Below are 15,070 nucleotides of genomic sequence, written 5' to 3'. Positions count from 1 at the left end.
ATAGAGTCGTCAATGTGTTGGATTGTTCTGACCTAGGCTTCCATAGAAAGTATACAGCAAAATCTTAGTCCCTCTTTAATTCAAACGGCTGTGAATTATTGTCATTCTCAGTCCGAAAAGCTTCTCAAACAGTCTTTCAGGGGAGTGTTTACAAACACCCACCTTATCTCCCTTGGAATTCTGCCAGAGAACTAATTGCCACACGCAGGGCAAGGCCAAACGTAGCACAGAGTCAAACAGAACTTTTCCAGAGCTTTTAGCGACCAGATGAACTAATTGCTTCCTGCAAAAGCTCACATCCCCTTCGCTTCTCTTTTATGTCTTATGGGAGGGGCCAATCATCTCCAAGCCTTACTCCCAAGTCAACCCTGTTTTCTTAATTGTACCTGTCTCCTGGCAGCTCTGCATACACTGGGAACAGGCTCCCTCTGTTCTTCTGCCTCGCTGATGTCAGACTCCGGAGGCAGCAAAGAACTACCAAATGGCCTTGGCCCCCTCTCTGTCTCCGACTCAGAGCCCTCATCCAAGCCTTCCTCAGACTCCAGGACTGGCCCACATTCCTCCCCAACCTCCTCAGTGTCCGAATCTGCTGCCAGCTCTGCTGACCGTTGGTGGGCCATAACGTGGATTAGAACTGGAGTTCAGATGCTGTCTCAGCCATTCCTGGGGAGATCTTGGGCCTATCACTTTTCCTCATTCAATCTACCACTCAGACAACTATTTGCAGTTAAAGTGAAGGGGGATTCTTGCATAGGATGCCTCTAACTGCTAGGGCAGAGGTCTCTAAAGTTAGCAGCTTTAAGATTTGTGGACTTCAACTCCCAGAATTCCCCAGCCAGCATAGCTGGGATCTGAGGTCCCCAAGTCTTAAAGTTGCCAAGTTTGGAGACTCCTCTGGTAGAGGAACCATGAAATATAAATGGATAAAATAATAAAGACTGATGAGGTAGTGTACCTGACAATTGGCGCCCATTGCAGCCTGGATTAGCTCAGCAGACTAATGCATTGTAATTTAACTCCAGCTGTCTGCAATTAGTAAATTCGAATCTTGCCAGGCTCAAGGTTGACTCAGCCTTCCATCCTTTCTAAGGTAGGTAAATTGAGGACCCAGTTCGTGGGGGCAATAAGCTGACTTTGTAAAAATATACAAAAGTATGAAGGCTATTGCTTAAAGCACTGTAAGCTGCCCTGAGTCTCCGGAGAAGGGCGGCATATAAATCAAATTTAAAAAAAAAAAAATTGTGGACTCCTCCTGTAAATGAGCATAGCTGAAATTGTCACTAATGTTATCTCTGTTATCTCATCTGCCTTAATTCCTCCTGGTTTGTTTGATTTTTTTCCCTACTGTTTTCATTGGCAATGAAATCTGAATTGCAAGTTTCCTGTGGGTGGAGACCTCTCTTCTTTTATCTTCTGAAATGTCATGTAAGCTGGTAGCACTAAATAAACCACTAATGATAATTGGTTAGATGGGGATTAAATTTCAGCACATGAGCCAAAAACCCAAGACAGGTTTGGAGGAGGGTTTCGAGCATCTCAGACTCACCGGTTCTCTCCCCTAACAGGATCCAGCCCCTCCGAGAAGTTTACGGCATTAATCTGGGCCGTCTCACCAATTGTCTCCCTTTCTCAGCCCATCCTCAAGCTCATCCAAGCTGTCTCCAGATCCCAATACTGCGCCAAGGTAAAGGAGTTGCTTGCTGTTATTGCTGTGTTGATGTTTACCGCCAGCGTCCCCCCAATCACACGAACAAACTGTGGGCGCTTTGCAACAGGCATGTGTTTATTTACAATGATTGCGTTGTCCTGGGGTCCTGTGATCCCAATTTGCAACTTTCCTGGCTGGCTTCTGACAAGCAAAGTCAACGGGAGAAGCCGAATTTGCTTGATGACTGCGTGATTCACTTCACAAGTGCTGTGACTTGCTTAACAACCATTGCAGACAAGCAATAGCAATAGCGCCTAGACTTATATACCGCTTCACAGTGCTTTTACAGCCCTCTCTAAGCGGTTTATAGAGTCAGCCTATTGCCCTCAACAATCTGGGTTCTCATTTTACCCAACTTGGAAGGATGGAAGGCTGAGTCAACCTTGAGCCGGTCAGAATCGAACTCTTGACAGTGAGCAGAGTTAGCCTGAAATACTGCATTCTAACCACTGGGAGGGAGGGAGGGAGGAAGGAAGGAAAGAAGGAAGGAAGGAAGGAAGGAAGGAATAGCACTTAGACTTATATACCGCTTCACAGTGCTTTATAGCTTTCTAAGTGGTTTAAAGAGTCAGCCTATTGCCCCCAACAATCTGGGTCCTCATTTTACTGACCTCGGAAAGATGGAAGGCTGAATCAACCTTGAGCCTTGTGAGATTCGAACTGCTGAACTGCTGGCAATCGGCAGTCAGCAGAATTAGCCTGCAATACTGCATTCTAACCACTGCACCACCACAGTTCTAATGGATGTAAAATTAGGCTGATCTCACTTAACAACTGCCTTGCATAATGATGAAAGTTCCGGTCCCAATTCTGGTTGTATTGCCTCTTTCCCATCACTCTCATGTTTAACAGCAGCTCTCATCTCCTTGCTACCCTCTTAATCCACTTCTGGTGGACTTCTGATGCTTTGGACTACAACCTCCATGTTGTCATTCACACCTCTTGTTGTGAAGATTGCTAGAAGGTGTGATCTTCCAGAGTTGTGCTGTTGTACAAAACCCACCAAGCTTTTTCCATTCCCTTGTATGTCAGAAGGTTGTGATGGGTGTGGCAGCCTTAGGATACACCTGGGTGGGCTAGTAACCTTCATTGCTGTCAGCAGGTCTCACCTTCCCCTTTAACTACAGGGCAGGTCCTGTCAACAGCCACGTCTCTACTGCAGATGAGCTCACCTAACCAGGCCGCGCCCATCCTGAGCATTTCAAAATGTGTGGCAGTAAATAGACTCTTCTAAGTATGTGAACTCGGGAGTCTAAGCACATTGTCCTTGTAGCTTGTCTGCTTTAGGAGGAAAGGTTCAGTCTGCTTCTGCAAAAGTACCAAGGAAGCGTGCATTGGTGTGTAATCTAGTGCATTCTATAGGAGCCCGTTTGGGGTTCTGCTTAAGGGTGCTGGCTGGAAGCTGGGAGACCGTGAGTTCTAGCGTTGAGGCCAATTTTTACATCTCAGCCCTGGGAAGAAAGAAAATGGCAACCTGCTTCTAAAAATGTTGTCCAGAAAACTGCAGAGACCTGTCCACCTTACCGTACTTGCCAGGAGTCAAAAGTAATTCAGAGACAGAAAAAGAAAGGAAGGAAGGAAGGAAGGAAGGAAGGAAGGAAGGAAGGAAGGAAGGAAGGAAAGAAAGAAAGAGAAAGAAAGAGAAAGAAAGAAAGAAGAAAGAAAGAAAGAAAGAAAGAAAGAAAGAAAGAAAGAAAGAAAGAAAGAAAGAAGAATTAACAGTGAAAGCTTGGGTTTCCTTTTGGAGAGGTTGAGTGGCAATTGTTTGGTCCTGCCCCACAATATGAATTACCGTATTTTTCGGAGTATAAGACGCACTGGACTATAAGACACACCTACCTTTTTTGGTGAGGAAAAGAAGAAAAAGAAATATGCCTCTGCCTCTGAGCAATTTGCCTCCTTACAGCAAACAGCCTGCTTTACTTTCATTTTCGTTTTCAGCATAGCTTGATTAGCACAAGGGGAAAAAAATCTGCTCCAGCAATTTTCTTCCTGAGAGCACAAATCAACTGAGAGTCTGGAGGCCGATCCAATCAACTTTTGCTAATTAGGCTGTGCTGAAGCTGAAAGGAGCTGTTTTTTCGTGCTGTTTGCTTGCAAGGAGGTAGCTGCTGGGAGGCAGAGGCCAAAGGGTGGGGGCCAGTGGGTGGGCAGGGCTACATTCAGTGTATAAAACGCACCTAAATTTTCACCCCCTTTTAGGGGGGGGAGGAAAGATGCGTTTTATACTCCGAAAAATACGGTACTGCCAAATCCTGCATTTTTAAAAACCAATTCTCATTCAGTTGGAGGAAATCAGGAATGTGCCTGCAAAATTCTCTTGGGTAGAGTATGATGGTCCTGCCTTTGTTTAGATCTGAGCCAGGGGTGAAATCCAGCAGGTTCTGACAGGTTCTGGAGAACTGGTAGTGGAAATTTTGAGTAGTTCGGAGAACCGGCAAATACCATCTCTGGCTGGCCCCAGGAGTGGGGTGGGAATGGAGATTTTGCAGTATCCTTCCCCTGGAGTGGGGAGGGAATGGAGATTTTGCAGTATCCTTCCCCAGGAGTGAGGAGGAAATGAGGATTTTGCAGTATCCTTCCCCTGCCACACCCACCAAGCCGCGCCCACAGAACCGGTAGTAAAAAAAAAATGGATTTCACCACTGATCTGAGCCACTCAATGGAATATGTGAATGTCCCACCTTTCGTAGTAGAGTCATGTCTCCAAACGTTGTCTGCTTCCCGGCTTCCCATGGTTACGTTGAATCCCAGAGGGACAGTTTGGGAGGGAGTCTTTTTCCTAAGGCGTTTTGAGATTGGGAATTGCTAATGGATAGGGAGGCTTCAGAATGATGGAAGAAACCCTTAATAGAAAAGCACACAGCAAGGAAAGTACAGATAGTCTTAGGTTCGTTCATTCGTTGCATTCATTCAGTGACTGTTCAAGGTTATGACAGTACTAAACTAAGGGGATTTATGACCAGTCCTTGGAGTTCCAGCCATTGCAGCATCCCCACAATCATATGATTGTAATTTCTGACATTCCCCGCCAGCTTCCCATAAGCAAAGTCAATGGGGAAGATGGCAGGAAGTTGAAAGTTGGAAGTCGCAGTTATGTGAGATCCTTGCTTAACAACTGGAATTGCCAGAAGTCATCATCATCTTCTTTTAACCACCCCATAATCCCTTGTGGGGTGGAGTCTGGGCAACTGAATAGCGCTGAGTGTTTACTGGCCGGATGTCCTTCCTGTCGCCAGTGGCATTGCCAGAACTGTCATTGCTAAATAGCACAGTCACGTGACATTGTGCTTTTCAACCGTATCACTTAGCAAGGGAAATTCCGATTCCAGTTGCCATCATTAGCCAATCATTTGTAATCTTCTGCCATTCCACCGATGCTCCAAAAGGAAACTTGGAAAGGAGTTCTCAAGCGACTGAGAATAAGGCAAGAAAACGGAAACCAATAAAAGAAAGCCATGGAGAAATTGCAAGTCCCATTTTAGTACACCGTCGGTATGAATGGCTTTTCCCCACACACCTAGAAAACATTTTACGAAAAAGATCTCAAATACATCAAGTGGGAAAATTTCATTAAGAAAGACCAAAGTCTCCGCAGCTTTCATTACGGCAAGCAAAAAGCTGAAATGCATTTAGAATAGAATAGAATAACAGAGTTGGAAGGGACCTTGGATGTCTTCTAGTCCAACCCCCTGCTTAGACAGGAAACCCTACACCACTTCAGACAAATGGTTATCCAACATCATCTTAAAAACTTCCAGTGTTGGAGCATTCACAACTTCTGGAGACAAGTTGTTCCACTGATTAATTGTTCTCACTGTCAGGAAATTTCTCCTGAGTTCTAGGTTGCTTCTCTCCTTGATTAGTTTCCACCCATTGCTTCTTGTCCTGCCCTCAGGTGCTTTGGAGAAGAGCTTGACTTCCTTTTCTTCATGGCAGCCCCTGAGATATTGGAACCCTGCCATCATGTCTCCCCTAGTCCTTCTCTTCATTAAACGAGACAGACCCAGTTCCTGCAACCGTTCTTCATATATTTTAGCCTCCAGTCCCCTAACCATCTTTGTTGCTTTTCTCTGCCCTCTTTGTAGAGTCTCCACATCTTTTTTACATCATGGCGACCAAAACTAAATGCAATATTCCAAGTGTGGCCTTACCAAGGCATTATAAAGGGGTATAATGCCTTGTTAAGGCCACACTTGGAATATTTACTAGAGCAACTTTTTAACTGTTCCTTGGTTGTATAATTTAGATTTGCTGCAGGAAACCATTAACGTGTTTGGGGGGGGGGGTCAACCGTTCCTATGAACGTAAAATGTTGGCTTGAGAACAACCTTCTGGAGCCAAAACGTGGCAGCCTTTGCAGAGTGAAAATACTTGCTTCCAACCTCCAGTCGCAGTTTGAAAGCAGGGATTCGGGCAGCTCGCCAAGCAGGGTAAGGAAAATTGTACAAGCTGAAATTCCCGAGGCAGTCTGGTGATGAGACAAAACCAGAAGACCACCCCAAAGAGGGCGGCTTTGAGGATCAGTGCAGGAGGTACTGTTTGTACTGCAGCGCAGTTCAAACAAGGCAGTTTTAGCACAACAAGAATCGTCTGGGTGTTTTCTTATGTAAGACCCATAGAAATAGGCAGGGCTCTTGGGCTTTGGCACATTTCCTGCCCATTTCAATGAGGTTCTGTGCCAATGGGCTTTTGTTCCTTCCCACTAATGGGAGGAGACGTGCCATTGGAGGTGTTTGCAGCAGAAACCAAAAACATGCTTTTAAGGTCGCCTTCATGAAATTCTGTCTTCTGCCTAACTCTTTACCCAGTCCCCCTCCAACCCGATGATCCCCAGGGATGGATTTCAGCTTCCATAATCCCCAAGCAGGTGCCAATAGGCCAGGTTGGCTAAGAAGAGTGGGTCTTGCCATCCTGATGAGAGAGGGTGCTTATAAATCCTTAGCTGACTATTTCCACCACTACCCCCAACCTGAGTTGGAATTTTGTTGGCATTAGAGAGTGAGCAGGGAGATTTGATGTCAGTGAGTCAGTGGTTTTGCTTGTTTTATGGAGTTTTGTTGGTGAGTTACAGAAGTGGATGGGTTTAAGGCACTCATTTCACTCCTAAAGCCTTCCCAACCCTAGAAAAATCCAGTCTGATTTTTAGGGGAATCTGGGGCTTTAATATAGAATGGAATGGAGTGGAGAGTGGAGTGGAGTAGAGTGGCGTGGCGTAGCATAGTGTAGCGTAGCGTAGCGTAGAGTAGCGTAGAGTAGAGTAGAGTAGAGTAGAGTAGAGTAGAGTAGAATAACAGAGTTGGAAGGGACCTTGGAGGTCTTCTAATCCAACCCCCTGCTTAGGCAGGAAACCCTATACCATTTCAGACAAATGGTTATCCACTCTCTTCTTTAAAACTTATAGTGTTGGAACATTTACAACTTCTGCAGGCAAGTTGTTCAACTGATTAATTGTTCCAACTGTCAGGAAATTTCTCCTTAGTTCTAAGTTGCTTCTCTCCTTGATTAGTTTCCACCCATTGCTTCTTGTCCTGCCCTCAGGTGCTTTGGAGAAGAGCTTGACTCCCTCTTCTTTGTGGCAGCCCCTGAGATATTGGAAGACTGCTATCATGTCTCCCCTAGTCCTTCTTTTCATTAAACTAGACATACCCAGTTCCTGCAACCGTTCTTCATATGTTTCAGCCTCCAGTCCCCTAATCCTCTTTGTTGCTTTTCTCTGCACTCTTTCTAGAGTCTCAACATCTTTTTTACATCGTGGCGACCAAAACTGAATGTAATATTCCAAGTGTGGCCTTACCAAGGCATTATAAAGTGGTATTAACACTTCATGTGATCTTGATTCTATCCCTCTGTTTATGCAGCCCAGAACTGTGTTGGCTTTTTTGGCAGCTGCTGCACACGGCTGCCTCATATCTAAATGGTTGTCCACTAGGACTCCAAGATCCCTCTCACAATTACTACTATTGAGTAAGATATCACATATACTGTACCTGTGCATTTTGTTGATATAATTTCTGGGGGAAATGATATCATTTCTGGAGAAAATGAAGTATCTCACCATCACTCCACCTAAACCCACTTCAGGCCTTTCGAAAGGCCTGAAAAAACCTGGCTTTCCCTTCTGAATTTAGAGCCAGGGTGCTAGCAAGACTTGATTTGTTTATATGCTGTGCTCTGCAATGAATTGAACAATTTTCATCTGGCATCTTTTAATCTTGTAATTCTTTTAAATACGTATGTTTTTGTTTGTAAGCCTTGTTGGCTGCCCAGAGTTAATTGATGAAGATGGGCGGCCAGATAAAGTTGCAGAAGGAACAAACAAACAAACAAATACAGCATAAAATGAAGACAGTTGTTCTGTGGCACGTTTCAGTTGGCGTTTCTGTTTCTTGTACAGATTTTAGTCTTATGGAGCTGTGAGAAGCCGCCTCCACAGAAGTGGCCGCCGACCACAGTTCCCTTGACTGTCATTTTAAGCAGCAACAAGGTAAGAGGCCATCTAGATTGGGGTTGTGGTGGTTGTAATTGTCATGGAGCACATTTTAGGAAGGGAAGACCTTGGCAAAATCAGCTGAGATCCGCACTCCAGCAGGAATCCTGCTTTTTAAACACCCCAGTTCACCTCTCATTCAGAGCCAGTTCTCCTCCTCTTTCTTCAATGGGCATTTTCCAAACATTCAACCAAAGACAAGAGTAAAGCTTCCACTTGGTTTTTCTTGGTCTTTTAATTTTCAAAAGAAGTGTTCTTGTGGGCAAGGATTCAAGTGGAAGTAATTACCAACAGCCAAAAGAAAGCAGAAATCTGAGGAAACATCTCAGAAAAGTCCACCCCTAGTTCTTACAAAGATAAGATGGAGAGAGGGAGAAAGAGAGGGAGACTTGCAAGATTATCCCTCCTTTTCTCTATCATCTCTATCTAACCTATCTCGGGTTTTTAATAGTTTTACAAATAACTCAAGGCGGTGAACATTATCAAGCACACCTTCCTCCTCCAATTTTCCTCACAACAACCAACTAATTAGCTTTCATAGCTAAAGTGGGATTAGAACTCATAGCCTTTTAGTTTCTAGCCTGGTGCCCTAACCACTAGACCAAGCTGGCTCTCCACTATCTTTGCAATAAAAGTAGCATTGTTCTACATGATTTCCTGTCTGGTTCTTCTTTGAAGGGGTGACAGAAGGTACTTTTTTGTTTCTTTTCTCTTCTCCTGCAGGTCAGCGAACGGTTTTTGCCTTATTCTGCTATTGGGACAGATGCCGTGTTGAGCCTTGATGAATGTACCAGCCTTTCAACCAGTGAGGTGAGAAAGTTCTCCAGAATCTTTCTACTTGTGTTGTAGCCATGGACCGGTTCAGAAGTGCACGTGCGCAGAAGGTTAAAACCAGGAAGTAATGACATCCGGACGGCAATCGCTACCGGATCGCCAAACCACAGGGAAAAATCGCTACTGGATCGGGCGATCCAGTCCGATCCGGGAGCATTTCACCCCTGCCATGGACCTTGGATACAGGAAGGGACATATGACTACTTAAACTTAGGGCAAGGCCTAGAACCTGGACAGTTGAGAAAGTGTCCACTGCAGCTATCTTGGCTGAGAGGGGCTTAGGGATCCTTGAGAAATATTGTTTCCCCTTTCTCCAAATATATATATCTTACCTATTTGACAAAGCCTATATTGTAAGTCTATATGTTTATGTATATGCGTTGTAAATTAAATTATTGAAATGTAAATTGGTTGACATAGAAAAACGGGGAAAAAGGAATTGTACATATATAGACTAAAATATGGAATTCTATTGTCTATTAGTTATCCAATTCTGATTCCCCATTGTAAAATGCTTGTTTAGATATGGAAAGGGAACATTGAGTAATCTTTGCATGGTCTGCTTGCAAAAGGTTCTAGGTTTAATTTGTGACATCTCCACAACTGACTAGTAGAGACTGTGGCTGATCCTGGAGAATTGCTGCTGGTGAGAATAGGCCTTTCCCAACCTGATAACTTTCATTACTTACTTTTGGAATGCCCCATCAGCATGGCTAGCAGTAGGAATTCTAGAAATTTCTGGGTCACAGAAGGTATCTTAGTGGATACACATTACGGATATCATGAATGTCTTGGTCTAATATGTAGAGCAGGGAGTGTCCAATCTTGGCAACTTTAAGAACCTGTGGACTTCAACTCCCAGAATTCCCCAGCAAGCCATTGGAACTCTGGGAGTTGAAGTCCACAGGTCTTAAAACTGCCAAGGTTGGACATCCCTGCTCTAGAGATCATGCTCCTTGGAAAAAAAGAAGGAATATCATTCGAAAGTAGAAGGCATGACTTCCATGTAGACAACCTGAAGCCTTCCAATGAAAGATTCTCTTTCCTCAAACTGTTTTCCTGTCCTCTTCCTTACCTTTTAGGTTGACTTTGCCTTTGTTGTATGGAGAAAGTTCCCTGAACGGATTGTAGGCTTCCCAATGCGCAGCCATTTTTGGGATACGGGCAAGAACCAGTGGAGCTACACTTCAAAATGGACCAATGAGTTCTCTATGGTTCTCACTGCAGCAGCATTCTATCACAGGTACCCTTCCTGACTGAGGAACCTCCTTGAGTTGGAAAGAGCCCATTGAGGCAATCAAATCCAGTTCTTGCTCAGTGCTGGAATCCCTATGGATGTCTCTAAGATACGGCTGTCTGCTTTTGCTTGAACTCTTCCTAGCAAGGGACGCTCAGCACCCCCCTGTTGTGACCCAGGCCCAAGTAGGTATTATCAGACGTAAACAGTTCAAAACAAACAGACTTTATTAGAACAGTGAGAATTAACTCTTTCTCAGCGTAGTCCAAACTAATTCAAAACAAATTCTTCATAACACAATTCTACAGCCTTATCACCAACCTTGGTCTAATTAGGCAACCTGCCAAAGGCTTTTCTTGGCAAAAGTTCAGAAGCAGAAGACGCCAACAAGAGATAAGTGCAGCAAGCCAAGAAACAAATCTATCAATGTTGTTTTCCGACAAAGAGCCCAAGAGCCGTTGCTGGTCTTTTAAGCCTTATGGGAGGGGCCAATCATCTCTTGGCCCTACTCCCAAGTTGTCCTTTTTGCTTTAGCTGCTCTTGTCTTCTGGCAGCTCTTCTCATACATGCACTAGGAACAGGCTCCTCCTGTTCCTCTGCCTCTCTACTGTCAGCCTCTGGAGGCTCCGGAGTCCGCGTATCACTCCCAGATAGCCCTGGCCCCATCTCTGCCTCCGACACACAGCCCTCATCCGGGCCTTCCCCAGCTTCCAGGACTGGCCCATGTTCTTCCTCAGCCTTCTCACTGTCCGACTCTGCTGCCAGCTCCGCAGGCTGCTGGCGGATCACAACACCCCGTTTTTCATTGGTTCATACTGCTTTTGCTTGCAAGAAGTTATCCCTAACCTTCCACTGGAATCTGCTTTCATACTTTTCAGGTCCCTTCTTCCCTCAGTCACATTCTGGAACAAACGTGGGTGAACCTTAAGCATCTTTCAGATACGTTTGAAGAATAAATAGGAAGCTTGACGTTTTTACAATTAATCCAGTAGTAACTATAACAATGGATCACTGGAGTAGGTTCTGTGTGGATTGGCCTTGAAACTATGGGCCTCTTCCTTATGTACACCTAGCCAATGAATACAGGTAGTCGCCGACTTACAACCTTTCTTACAGTTCCACTCTAGGATAGTATGCATCACATACAAAATAAAGATGGGATAACAACAACAGGATTGCCTGCAGTTGAGCCTCAGTTGAACTGAAGTTACAACAGTTGGGCATCTGGTTTTTTGAAGGACACCAGAATGGGTCTGGAAGAAGATGCCACTACAAGATTAGTCTATTTATATACCAAGAAATATGGTTCAACTAAAGTTCTCCAGTCCAGAAAAAGAGTATAATATGATAATTAGAACATGGTCAGAAAACAGTTGGAAAAGCATTGTTCCAGCAACTACTCTTCAGAAATACTTTTTTAGGCTCTGTTTTCAGGGCCCCTACTTGAGACTCAACTGCAGGTAATCCTGTTGTTGTTGTTATCCCATCTTTATTTTGTATGTGATGCATACTATCCTAGAGTGGAAGGAGCTACTGAGTTCAGACACCTGAATTCCACTGTTGAATGGCTCTTATTGTTAGAAATATTGATGGAGGTTTTCAGTCATCAGATCATGGTTGTCCCAAAAGTGCTTTTTCAAGAGGCAGTTGGACTTTCTGGTTTTTCTTGGAAGACATTTTGCTTCTCATCCAAGAAACATCTTCAAAGAAAAACCAGAAAGTCCAGTTGCCTCTTGAAAAAGCACCTTTGGGACATGCTAGAAATACCCTAATATTCAACCAGAACATTCTAAATGATGCATTCTGAGATGATTATAAAAAACAGATTGTGGTGCAGGAGACACACCTGGAGGGAGCAGGTTGATGATGGGAAACTCTATACATTCCTGCAGGGCTCTTCTTTCTGCCCACCCCTGTGTTTTCCTTCCACAGGTACTATCACAGCCTCTTCAGCAACTATTTGCCTGCCAAACTAAGGAGCTTTGTTGACCAGATTGCCAACTGTGAGGACATATTGATGAACTTTCTGGTTTCTGCTATAACCAAATTGCCTCCCGTCAAAGTGACCCAGAAGAAACATCTCAGGGAGAGCCCACCTCAGCAGGTAGGCAGACACGGGTGGGAACCAAGGGGCCAGAGGAGAAAAGGGAAGGAATTATTTCCGTCTTGGAAGATTTTTCTTCCAACACTTCTTGATGCCCTTTAAGTACGACTTAGGCCGACCTTCTCCCATTTGGTGCCCTTTGGACATATGAGGATTTTACTCCCATAAGGGCAGTATTGGCTACTGACGGTGGGAATTGACACATCGATTTAAAGGATAGCAGATTGTCCAGCTGTACTTGTGCTACTCTTTGGAATCCATACCTAGCTGAGAGGTCTATGTGGCTCTTTTGAACCCGAGTTAATTGTTCAGTGTGGAGAAACTGTGTGCCAAGAGCACTTTTTTGATAGGGGTATATATACGTGAAGCTCTTATGGCAGCTGGAAACGTCCATATTTAGAGGGAGTTCACCTCTTGATTATTATCTCTTTTATTCATTAAACATGAAACTCAGTCAACTGAACATTTAAAAATTATTATTTATTATTATTATTGTTATTATTATTATTATTATTATTGGTTAATCTTTAGTGAGATTCACAGCTTTGAGGCTGGTTAATAGTTCAGCAGCTAGAGTCCTAACCAAGGACCTAGGAACTGTTAAGGTATCGTCGGAGGATGTAAGCTGTTCTGAGTAAGGTAGTTTTTTGTGGAGTCAAAATGTTCAAGTCCGGCAAATTATTATTATTATTGTTGTTGTTGTTATTTATTTATTTATTTATTTATTTATTTATTTATTTATTTTTGCATTTATATTGCCGCCTATTCGTCCATGGGGACTCAAGGCGGTTTACACATTATAAAACCAGTTAAAACAGTAAAACTGATTTTTAAAAAATCAAATAAATTAATGTAATAAAATCACCCCCCACCTCCCGCTCAAGCGACAGCAGATTACACGAGCCATTTAATGGGCTCCATCTCGCTCTGGGTTCCCCAGGCCCGCTGGCAGAACCAGGTCTTCAGCGCCTTCCGGAAGAGTGTTAAAGTGGGGGCCATTCTAATCTCTGGGGGGGGATGAAGTTCCAGAGAGAGGGAGCCACCACGGAGGAGGCCAGTCTTCTGGGTCCCATCAGGTGTATCTCCCTCGGGGATGGGACCCGCAGCATTCCCTGCCTCTCTGCTACTGATGCCAGTTGTTGAGTAGCAACAGCAGAAGGTAGCTTTGTTTTTGTCATCCTTATCCAGAATTTTTGAATTAAAAAATTGTATCAGCTCTGGTACAAGGAAGCACTCACTATGGAAAGCAAAACCGGCCAATTGTACTTCTTGTCCTTTCAGAATTTCACTCTCTGACAATGTGCCTGAAATTGAAATGAAAGTCATTTTGTGAAATGGTAAAAGTGCTGGCTAAAAAACAAGATCCAGTAGAACCTCTGGTCACAACCATAATTCGTTCCATAATTTTGGTCGCAAACCGATTTGGTCGTGACCTGAACCTAATTTTGGAAATTTGCTGCTTACCAAAAAAAAAAAAAAAAAAGGCATGGAAATCGGCCGCGAAAAAAACATTTGTGAATTTTTTGGTTAGAACTCAATTTGGTCGTGGTCAGAAGCGTTTGTGACCAGAGGTTCTATTGTACCATGAGTTCTAGTTCTGCCTTAGGCATGAAAGCTAGCTGGGTGACTTTAGGCCAATCACCAAGAGAGTTTGAGTTCTAGTCCCGCCTTAGGCATGAAAGCTGATTAATTGGTCCAATCACCAGGAGAGTTTGAGTTCTAGTCCCACTTTAGGCATGAAAGCCGATTGGGTAACTTTAGGCCAATCACCAGGAGACTGTCAGTTCTAGTCCCGCCTTAGGCATGAAAGCTGGCTGGGTGACTTCGGGCCAGCCCCCTGTCTCAGCCAACCCACCTCACAGGATTGTCGTCGTGTGGAAAATGGGAAGAAGCAGGATTTATAATGTATATTGAATAATTTGTAAAGTAATAAAGATGGGATAAAAATAACGATGCTCGGTCTCTTTCCTTGTCTTCTCTCGGTTTCTGAAGCTCCTGAAAAGTGCACCCTCATCCAACAGCAGCCTACATTTCGCTCAACGCCAGGAGTGCGTCAATCACTTTGCTGCCTGGTTTGGCTACATGCCTCTGGTGCATTCGCAGTTCCGTTTGGACCCAGTGCTTTTCAAGGATCAGGTATCTGTGCTACGGAAAAAGTACCGGCAACTGGAGAGGGACTAATTCTGGGGAGAAAGCCCACTGCTGCTCTCTGGGAAGGCGCTTGGAGAAGAAGCCACCAGCCATGCTGGACTCACTGCTTGCTCTAGGCCATTGGCGCTATTGCCCGATTTTGGGTTGGGTTCACTGCATTGATGCCCTTTGAACTTTGGATACTAAAAAGAGGAAGTTGTCACTGGTAGCCAGGATGGTGCCAGATGAATGTTCAGTCTTTATTGGGTTTTACCAGTATCAATAAAGTTTTGCAGAAAACAACTGTTTCTTGAATGCCTTCAAGTAGCCATCTCTTTTCAGATCAAGAGACAGAAATGCTGGCTTTGGTGTTTTGACACGGATGGGGAACATCGGTTCAAAATCTGTGGGGCCTGTTAAGGATATTGTTGTGTTAACCAACCAGCAGAGCGTAGAGCACAGGAAAACGGTGCTGAATAAAATACATACAAACTGGTTTATCAAAGTTGTTACTTTGTAGTGAAAAACAATCTCATAGTCTTTAATCAATCCAAGTCTTAGCCATTC

The 15,070-nt window shown here is 44.1% G+C and overlaps 1 protein-coding gene across 1 annotated transcript in view; it reads left to right on the top strand.

Moving 5' to 3' along the window:
* The window catches only part of EXTL1 (exostosin like glycosyltransferase 1), a 56,473-nt gene extending 41,670 nt beyond the window's left edge, over nucleotides 1-14,803 (top strand). Inside the window, exons 6-11 of the mRNA XM_034413517.3 lie at nucleotides 1,566-1,684; nucleotides 8,106-8,195; nucleotides 8,922-9,008; nucleotides 10,115-10,275; nucleotides 12,202-12,373; nucleotides 14,366-14,803. Coding sequence (XP_034269408.2) covers nucleotides 1,566-1,684; nucleotides 8,106-8,195; nucleotides 8,922-9,008; nucleotides 10,115-10,275; nucleotides 12,202-12,373; nucleotides 14,366-14,554 — 818 coding nt within the window. The 3' untranslated portion in view covers nucleotides 14,555-14,803. The remainder of the gene's footprint in view (nucleotides 1-1,565; nucleotides 1,685-8,105; nucleotides 8,196-8,921; nucleotides 9,009-10,114; nucleotides 10,276-12,201; nucleotides 12,374-14,365) is intronic.
* The last annotated feature ends 267 nt before the right edge of the window (nucleotides 14,804-15,070 follow it).

Source organism: Pantherophis guttatus, chromosome 10 (genome assembly GCF_059756535.1).
Source record: "Pantherophis guttatus breed Tessera chromosome 10, ASM5975653v1, whole genome shotgun sequence".
NCBI classification, from domain to species: Eukaryota; Metazoa; Chordata; class Lepidosauria; order Squamata; family Colubridae; genus Pantherophis; species Pantherophis guttatus.
The sequence above is the reverse complement of the archived record's forward strand: the minus strand, read 5'-3'. Positions and strand labels throughout refer to the sequence as shown.